This window comes from Protomyctophum parallelum, assembly GCF_964188405.1.
Source record: "Protomyctophum parallelum genome assembly, chromosome: 12".
In the NCBI taxonomy this organism is placed as follows: domain Eukaryota; kingdom Metazoa; phylum Chordata; class Actinopteri; order Myctophiformes; family Myctophidae; genus Protomyctophum; species Protomyctophum parallelum.
Window position 1 is genome coordinate 12,684,681 of NC_139712.1, and position 10,000 is coordinate 12,694,680.

The following is a 10,000-nucleotide window of genomic DNA, read 5'->3' on the forward strand; positions in this document are numbered from 1 at the left end:
ACCTCGTATGAATCTGATCTCAGGTCAGAATGGGTTAAGTGAAGTTTTTTAAGTATTCCCCCAAACCTCTGTACAGTAGTTTAGGTACGGTCAAATAGTGCAGGACCAAACCCTCAAAAAGCCTACTCTGAAAGATGGAGTTCCAAGAAAATCCATTTTCTACCTGCTTATTGTTTTTACATCATACTCGCATAGATTGTCTTCAGGTAGTGTCCCTACAACCCACAGCCATCAGAATGCAGATATTTGTTTCTATGTTGATTCAGCAGCCTTTTATATATTGGACTTTCTATAGGCGGAAATGACATTTCTGAGGAATGCTCCCTTGTAATCCTGGTGATATCTTCTATAAGGTGCTAACAGGTGCTCTGATTTGCCGGCAGTAAGTGACATCACTTACTGCAAATCCCATTTATGTCAATGGGATTTGCCAGCAGATGTCACTGTTTTCACTGTGTTGCCTGTTTTCATTGTAGCTCAAAAGGCCCAAAAAATCCCAAAGAAAACTTCAGACCACAGAAAATCCACTGAATGTTCAAAGTTCAGGTTTTTTGGGTGTAATTGAGGTCATAAAACCTAAAAGAAAAAATAAAAATAAATGAAAATGAATGTCATAAAACCTTTAATGAATAATCATCAATCGGCAGTTTATGGAAACCAATTTGGCCCCAGTCAGTCAGTTCACCATACAATGCTCAAGATGACATTGAGAATAAGCTGCTGATTGATGAGTATTACCATAGAAGAGTTATAGAACAATATGTTGTCATTCCAGCTGTTTTGAGGCACAGGTCTACCTGAGAAACATCCTGAGATTCTACATGAATATGAAGTGTTTTGAGGCACAGGTCTACCTGAGAAACATCCTTAGCCCATTCTGACCAGGCACCCATTTTGGTGTTAGCACTATGTTATGCTTTAGCTATTTAAAAATAGCAGATCTACAAGCTCATATCGCGCCACCGAGTGGCGCAATACGAGCTTGTAGGTCTGCTATTTTTGAAAAATCGAAGAACGACTGACATTTTTAGAATCTGATCTCAGGTCAGAACGTGTTCGTCAGTCCAGTGTGTGTCCGGCGGAAACCTCGTATGAATCTGATCTCGGGTCAGAATTGGTTAAATTCTATAAGTGGGTAAACTAAAAACATGGCATCAAAATATATTTCCTGTTATTAAAGGGACACTTCACCCTTTTTGCAAAAACATATATGTTAATGACGTTTAGAAGCTTTAGAACACTTTCCTGGGGGTCTTTATGTGTGTAATATGTGGTTTTAGATATTTTAGATTGTAGCAGTGAGCCCGGTGTCTCTGATGTCATGGACACTTGTCTCACTACCTTCCTGGACTACAATTCCCATAATTATTTGGTGCACTGCTCCTCCTTGTGGATAGGGGGGGAGAGCTGTCTTACTGAGACAAAATGTAGTCCAGGAAGGAAGTGAGCCCAGTGTCCATGACATCAGAGACACCGGGCTCACTGCTACAATCTAAAATATCAAAAAACACATTATTACACCCATAGAGACCCCCAGGAAAGTGTTCTAAAGCTTCTAAACGTCATTAACATATATTGTTTTGTAAAAAGGGTGAAGTGTCCCTTTAAGTTTGTATAGGCATTTTACAGTAATAGATCAGGATTAGAACATTTAGAAGTCTTGAAAAGAAAACTGTAAAAGGGGCCTTGGAGCCTTTTTACACATATCTTGGGGTCCTACCTGTAGACCATAATATGACAAACTCAAGACCCGGGGTCCAAATCAGGCCCGTGAATGAATTATCTTTGGCCCGCGGGATGATATTGAATTAGTATTAGAACCGGCCCTCTGGTATATTGCACGGGCCACCATAATACTACAAGTCCCACAATGCACTGCGAGTGCATGGTCACGTATCGAGGGCCCGCAATAAACGCAAGCATGCGTCTTCTCTTCACTATTGATCAGCAGTGGAAAGTATATCACTTTGTGGTCAACTTTCAGCTATACCCCTCTCCCCAAAAAATGGCCCGTGTGTTGAAACACAGTCCGGCCCTCGACTTGTACCAATTTCTTTATTTTGGCCCACTGTGTATTTGAGTTTGACATCCCTGCATGTAGACAATATGTGCAAATATGTAAATCCAAAAAGTAGGTGTGGACAATGGAGCAGTATTCAGTATTTAAGTCCGACGTCATTTTGTAGTCCTACGTTACGTCCGGGTCATTTTGTAGTGCTATACGTTACGTCCGGGTCATTTTGTAGTCCTATGTTACGTCCGGGTCCAAGTGGCACCAGCTCCCGTCCGCTTCTCATTGTAAATTGAATATCTAAACGCGTGAATCTTTTTACAGTGACGTTATTTTTCAGAAAGGAAGCCATTGAGGGTTAAAATGGGTCTTAATGCTTCCAACTCGAGTGGAATTATTCATGTTTTGTACAAGTGTCCATGACAACAAAAATATATGATGTGGAGACAATAAAGACTATTATTATCATTATTATTGAAGGTGGCAACAGTCCATTTGCTCGGTAAAATATTTCTGGGGTATATTTAGAATGTGTGCAGGCTTGAGTATGTTGAATCTAGTTTGCATTATGAGGATTTATTTGACACAATAAAATAAAATGGCGATAGTATTCCATGTGGGTCAGACGGCCTGTCACTGTCAGATTTGGGAGAGCAGCAGCTTTGTTGTTGCGAGGAAAGGAAAGCGGTAAAATGAGACTTTCGTGGTTGTTTTCATCATTTAGTCCGACGGAGCGTCACAGTTTAACTCCATAGGGACACAAAAGCGACACAAAAGTAGGACCCGGAAGTATCTCAGGAGGGGGGCGCTCACGTCACCGCTAAAATACTGAATTAACTTGACTTTTCTGCATTTGTGTTTGCAAAATCTCATGGATACATTTCATGACTTTCGAGGTATACCCCTGATAGAAGAGTAGGAGCAGTATTACATGAGACTAGAGCTATTTCCACGCCTGAGGGTGAGAAGCGACCGCGTCATAAAGGGCAGAGGTGGCGTGCATGAATAGTTTGAATAGTTTTCATTTAGTTTTAGTCACATTTTAGTCACCCGGAATGTTTTATTGTTAGTCTAGTTTTAGTCGACTAAATCTACAGGTGATTTAGTCGACTAAAATGTATTTTGGCGGGCCTTGATGCCGTCGTAATGACAGTTTTTACAAAGCTGATCTACAAGCTCACAACGCGTCATGCTGTGACGCGTTGTGAGCTTGTAGATCGGCTATTTTCAGCATGCAACCAAGTGTAAAATGACTTATACTGGATCTCTTGTCCACTAGTCCCTTTCCTAACATTTTAGTCTCGTTTTTGTTTTATGATGAAATTGTCAGTATATTTAGTCTTAGTTTTAGTCGTCGTAGCTTAGTTTTCATTTAGTTTCCATTTAGTTTTCGTCAGTGGAAAAAGTTAGTCGACAAACATTTTCGTCTTAGTTTTAGTCGACGAAAACAACACTGTTTGGCATGGGGGGTCAGATCAACATATGGAATGAATTATGTACTGATGAGGTCAGATCAACATATGGAATGAATTATGTACTGATGAGGTCAGATCAACATATGGAATGAATTATGTACTGATGAGGTCAGATCAACATATGGAATGAATTATGTACTGATGAGGTCAGATCAACATATGGAATGAATTATGTACTGATGAGGTCAGATCAACATATGGAATGAATTATGTACTGATGAGGTCAGATCAACATATGGAATGAATTATGTACCGATGAGGTCAGATCAACATACGGAATTAATTATGTACCGATGAGGTCAGATCAACATATGGAATGAATTATGTACTGATGAGGTCAGATCAACATATGGAATGAATTATGTACCGATGAGGTCAGATCAACATATGGAATGAATTATGTACTGATGAGGTCAGATCAACATATGGAATGAATTATGTACCGATGAGGTCAGATCAACATATGGAATGAATTATGTACTGATGAGGTCAGATCAACATATGGAATGAATTATGTACTGATGAGGTCAGATCAACATATGGAATTAATTATGTACCGATGAGGTCAGATCAACATATGGAATGAATTATGTACCGATGAGGTCAGATCAACATATGGAATGAATTATGTACCGATGAGGTCAGATCAACATATGGAATGAATTATGTACTGATGAGGTCAGATCAACATATGGAATGAATTATGTACCGATGAGGTCAGATCAACATATGGAATGAATTATGTACCGATGAGGTCAGATCAACATATGGAATGAATTATGTACCGATGAGGTCAGATCAACATATGGAATGAATTATGTACTGATGAGGTCAGATCAACATATGGAATGAATTATGTACCGATGAGGTCAGATCAACATATGGAATGAATTATGTACCGATGAGGTCAGATCAACATATGGAATGAATTATGTACTGATGAGGTCAGATCAACATATGGAATGTCAGAACAGGTCAGCTCCATATATAGATCTAAGGGTGGCAGTATATATAAAAGGTTGCTTATTCACAATAGAACCAAATATTGGCATCCTGGTTGCTTTAGGGGCAGAGAGCACTGAGGGGGAAGGTGCCCCAAACCCCATGAAAGGGCACCGTTTTGGGGTGGTCTTTTTGTGGGGGTCCCTTTGTGCCATTTCAATTCAGAAATATCCAACTAGTATGTTTCACAACAGTGGCGTGCACAGATAGAGAGCACCCCCTGCCCTTTTGGCAATGTGCTCTTAAAAATAATATTTTTTTCCTTAATTTGTAGTGTGTGGACCATGCGGTGACATTGATCAAATATTGATAAAAAACGCTTCTACTATATTATTTAGGCCCCCACAATCTAAAGCTATGTTTTTCTATGTCAGTGGTTCTTCGATAAAACAAATAGCAGACCTACAAGCTCGTAGCTCGTATGAGCTTGTAGATCGGATATTTTTCAATAGCTAAAGCACCAAAATGCGCTGCACAAGGTGCCCTTTCTTTCACTTGAGCACCTCATGCCCCTCTAAATGTCTGTGCACGCCACTGTTTCACAAAAACTTGGCCTGTGTCATTGGAATTGAACCACTTTCAGGGTAGGTGTTTTTTTTGCAGTGGGGATCACTTCATGGATGGATTTAATGACTTTTGCAGTAAACGTAAAACGTCTGACCATCCATTTCATGAAGAGGACATCTTAAAGATATGAAGAAACAATGTCGCATTTTTGCAGATGTGTTTAAGCCTGCAAAGCTGACTGTACGGTGGATAGCATTCATAAAATCCTTGTCCTTATACGTGTGTGTGTGTGTGTGTGTGTGTGTGTGTGTGCGTGTGCGTGTGTGTGTGTGTGTGTGTGTGCGTGTGTGTGTGTGTGCAGCAGAACAGATCCGTAGGAGGCGTGTGTGTAAAGCGGCGTTCAGCTACGTTCCCCAAAACGAAGACGAGCTGGAGCTGAAGATAGGAGACGTTATCGACGTGGTGGCAGAGGTAACACGCACGCACGCACCTACGCACGCACGCACGCACGCAGGCACGCAAGCACGCAGGCACGCACGCACCACACGCACCTACGCACGCACGCACCTACGCACGCACCGCACGCAAGCACCGCACGCAAGCACCGCACGCACGCAGGCACGCAAGCACCGCACGCAAGCACCGCACGCACGCACCACACACACCTACGCACGCACGCAAGCACCGCACGCACGCACGCACCACACGCACGCACCACACGCACCTACGCACGCACGCACCACACGCACGCACCACACGCACCTACGCACGCACGCAAGCACCGCACGCACGCAAGCACCGCACCGCCTATGGGAGAAATGAAATGCATTGCATTTCATTTCCTGGGCCACTCGTCGTTCTGAAAGGGGGAGGCACTGCGACGCTCTATTATACTTGTGTTGAAGCATTGAATATGTGTGTGTGTGCGTGCGTGTGTGTGTGCGCGTGTGCATGTGCGTGCACGCGTGTGCGTCAGGTGGAGGAGGGGTGGTTTGAGGGCGTGCTGCGAGGGAAGACGGGCATGTTTCCCTCCAACTTCACCAAGGAGATCGTCCAATCGGAGGCCCCGGACACGCCCCCTTCTCTAGACACGCCCCCGTCTCTGGACACGCCCACCTCGCAGGAAGAGTTCCAGAGCAGCCGCACCAGTGAGTCCCCGTCAGCCAATCAGGTCGCAGCCTGAACTACAGGAAACATGGGGGGCTGTAGTTCATTGTAGAACTACAGGAAACATGGGGGCTGTAGTTCATTGTAGAACTACAGGAAACATGGGGGCTGTAGTTCATTGTAGAACTACAGGAAACATGGGGCTGTAGTTTATTGTAGAACTACAGGAAACATGGGGGCTGTAGTTCATTGTATAGAACTACAGGAAACATGGGGGCTGTAGTTAATTGTAGAACTACATGAAACATGGGGGATGTAGTTCATTGTAGAACTACAGGAAACATGGGGGCTGTAGTTCATTGTAGAACTACAGGAAACATGGGGGCTGTAGTTCATTGTAGAACTACAGGAAACATTTTGAAGTTGAATCATATGTTATAGGTCCTTTAAGAACAATGTTTGAGGTATTTTTTTACATTAGGCCAACTTGTGCATTTCTGATTTCCACTACTCTTATTTCTACTTCACCACGTCTCTGATCCAAATGCTATTCTACTTTTAATCCACTACATTTATTTGAAAATGTCAGTTACTAGTTACTCTGTAGGTATTGATTAATATCACTCACAATATAAATTACCGACTTCAGCGATATCTCTGCTCCAAAATCCAAAATGTTAATTTTTCAGGAAATTAAAAATATACATTTTTCAGGAAATAAAGAATATTATATATATTATATATTATATTTTTTTAAACAAAGCAATACTGCCTCATCAAAGTTGGTGTTGTAACTTTATATATTGTCAATTACTTGCGTGAGAGGGGGAGAGGTGGTGGAGTTAGCTGCTTTAGCAGACATTTTGAGGGTCCAATGGAGTTTTTGTCCACTTTTTACTATACTTTCCATTGGTTCAATGTTTTTTAAACGACACTCAATAGCTTCAATAGCTTGTAACGGTCAGATATCTCTATCACTGCTACTGATTATTTAAATCACGGGTTGTGAATGATCCCCTCTTAGGATACAACTGATAAAGTGGAATGCAAATAAATAGCCTAAATAAGCCAGCAGTAAATACAGTCAGAAGCAAAACTCACGTTAACCTTTTATCTATGCAGAGTCGAATGAATGAATGAATGAGTGAATGAACCGAAACGAGTGTCCGTGTCTCACCCCCGCGCTTATTGTTTAGCGTAGCTCCGTGGTGGTGTTTCCAAACAAAGTTTGTCACTCCCAGAGAATTCCCTCCCGAACGTAAAACTCCCCCCAAAGCGAAGTAAATGTGGTAAAAGACACTTAATCCATCCCAGAAGCGAACGTAATCCAATTGTAAGGTATAGGCCTACTCCAAACGAAGGGGAAGACCCAAAACGAATGAAATAAATAAATGACGAACGATCTCACCGGTTGCAGAATGTCTCGAGCCTCTTCCAACTGCGAGCGTTATATCGTTCTTGTAGCTATAGAGCGGCGCAGTCCCTCCCCCTTTCAGAACAACGAACGGCCCAGGAAATGAAAACGCAATGCATTTGCCCATAGGCAGTTTTTATTTAATTCATTTAAAGACCTTTTAAGCGTCGTACGAAGCCAACTCTTGTCGTGACAAATCATGACAACACACACAATATTTCTGGCCAAAGAAAGAATTAGAAAGTAGAAAAAAACGGCAGGTTACAACACTTTTTGTTGTTTTTCTTCTTTGTAATTATTTGTTTGGTCCAAAATATTGTGTGTGTTGTCATGATTTGTCACGGCAAGAGTTGGCTTCGTACGACGCTTAAAGGAGAATTCCATGCTAGAACGCTTTCTTATCTTTCTTACCTTTCTTTGTAGTCGTTACGTCCCCACCAAAGAGGTCCAGGTGTTTTTTTGTGCAAAAACTCCTTATTGGCTATTTTCCCTACCATAAACCCTCAATGAATTGCATTGCATTGAATGGAAATTGTATGGGGCTATGGGGTGTTATGCTAGTTCGCTTATTTCCATCGAAAGAAGTAGTAAAGTGTGCCGCTTGGGTTATTATTTACATTATGAAGAGAGGATATATACAAAGAAATTATAATTTTGAGCGATGGAAATAAGCGAATTAGCACAACACCCCATAGCCCCATTCAATTCCCATTCAATGCATTCATTTAGGGCTTATGGTAGGGGAAATAGCCAATAAGGAGCTTTTGCACAAAATAACACCTGGACCTCTTTGGTGGGGACGTAACAACTACAAAGAAAGGTAAGAAAGCCTTCTAGCATGGAATTCTCCTTTAAAAGGTCTTTAAATTAATTAAATAAAAACTGCCTATGGGGAAATGCATTGCGTTTTCAAAGCTCTATAGCTTTGCTTAACGAGGTATTAAAGAGAAACGTATCTACAGGTCCCTCGTAGACTCCATGTCTGTTAGTTTGTCTCTCCCCGTCAGGTCTCCTCAGGCCGGTAACCGACGCCTACTTTATGGGCGTCAGTCCAACTCTAGACCCGTGTCACTCAAATGATATCAAATCATAAACATATAGTCTTTAAACCCCCCCAAATAATAAAACCACACAATAGACAGCACAGAACTTATAGGACCTTATACCCTTGACAGATGGCGTTAATTCAGAAATATTAAATAATACAACATGTACTTTTAAATGTTGATATTAAAATAAATCATGTTTAACTTGTGTGGCAGTTGCTACAAGCTGATTTATGAATCAACACGAGAGAGAGAGAGAGAGAGAGAGAGAGAGAGAGAGAGAGAGAGACTTACCTGTAACAGAGTATTTCTGTGATACTTTTACTCCAGTAAATCACTTGAGTAGTTTTTCCAGCACAGGAATAAACACAAAACACACACGCCCCCCCCCCCCCCCCCCCCCCCCCCCCCCTCACGTGACCTCGTATAAGAGACGTGATTGGTTAAAGAAGCTTAACCTGGCCACAGAAGGTGTGTGTGTGTGTGTGTGTGTGTGTGTGTGTGTGTGTCCATGCATTTGCATAGTATTCTCATGCACTATATAGTATACTATGTGCACACGTGTGTGTGTGTGTGTGTGTGTGTGTGTGTGTGTGTGTGTGTGTGTGTGTGTGTGTGTGTGTGTGTGTGTGTGTGTGTGTGTGTGTGTGTGCGTGCGTGCGTGCATATTTGTGTGAATGTTTGCATCTGTGTGTGCTCCTCCTGAGTTTCAACGTGTGCGCTCGTTTGTGTGTGTGTGTGTGTGCGTGTGCGTGTGCCTGTGCCTGCGTGTGCGTGTGTGTGTGCGTGCAGGTAAGGACAGCCCCAGCAGTGAGAGTGACGGCACTGACAGCCAATCAGATGTCGGCTCAGGAGAGATCCTACCCAAGAAGGTGTGTCTTAAGATTGACCGTTATAATTACCATAAATTACCATGCATTACCATTAATTACCATTAATTACCCATATTCAGATAGGTTTATTGTCTTTTTTACAACTGTGAACAGCAGAAAAACGACATTTCGTGCTAGTGCACGAGCCGCAGCAACATGAGTCGCGCCGCCACAATACATCTGTCTTGCATCATAGAAAAATAAAAATAAAACATAGGGAGGGGGGGGGGGGGGTGTAAGAAGACATCACATCACATTTCAAGTAAGATGATAACACTCGGCTGTGCAGGCACGTCTCTGGGTGGGGGTGGCGGGGGCATGGGCCAGGCACAAAAAAAGCTCTCTTCCTACGCAAGCCATCGAAGGGATGAGCTGCGCGGGGGTAGGAAAAAAAGATAACCTAGGCTGCAGGGGGAGTGGTGGGGGGGGTGGGGGGTAGAAGGTGGCTGTGTGTAAAGACATGTGTGTCCATGAGAACAGTTGGGTGGAAAGGTCATTTCCCATGTGTTTGTGTAAGTGTGTTCCTGGCATATCTCCCCAAGGTCATGTCACGTTGCCTCATTGTC

The 10,000-nt window shown here is 42.5% G+C and overlaps 1 protein-coding gene across 1 annotated transcript in view; it reads left to right on the forward strand.

The window, feature by feature from the left end:
- sh3kbp1 (SH3-domain kinase binding protein 1) overlaps positions 1 to 10,000 on the forward strand; it is a gene marked incomplete at its 5' end in the record, with an annotated part of 38,437 nt that overhangs the window by 2,970 nt on the left and 25,467 nt on the right. Inside the window, 3 exons of the mRNA XM_083777629.1 lie at positions 5,357 to 5,466; positions 5,972 to 6,143; positions 9,355 to 9,434. Of these exons, the coding sequence (XP_083633755.1) occupies positions 5,357 to 5,466; positions 5,972 to 6,143; positions 9,355 to 9,434 (362 nt within the window). The remainder of the gene's footprint in view (positions 1 to 5,356; positions 5,467 to 5,971; positions 6,144 to 9,354; positions 9,435 to 10,000) is intronic.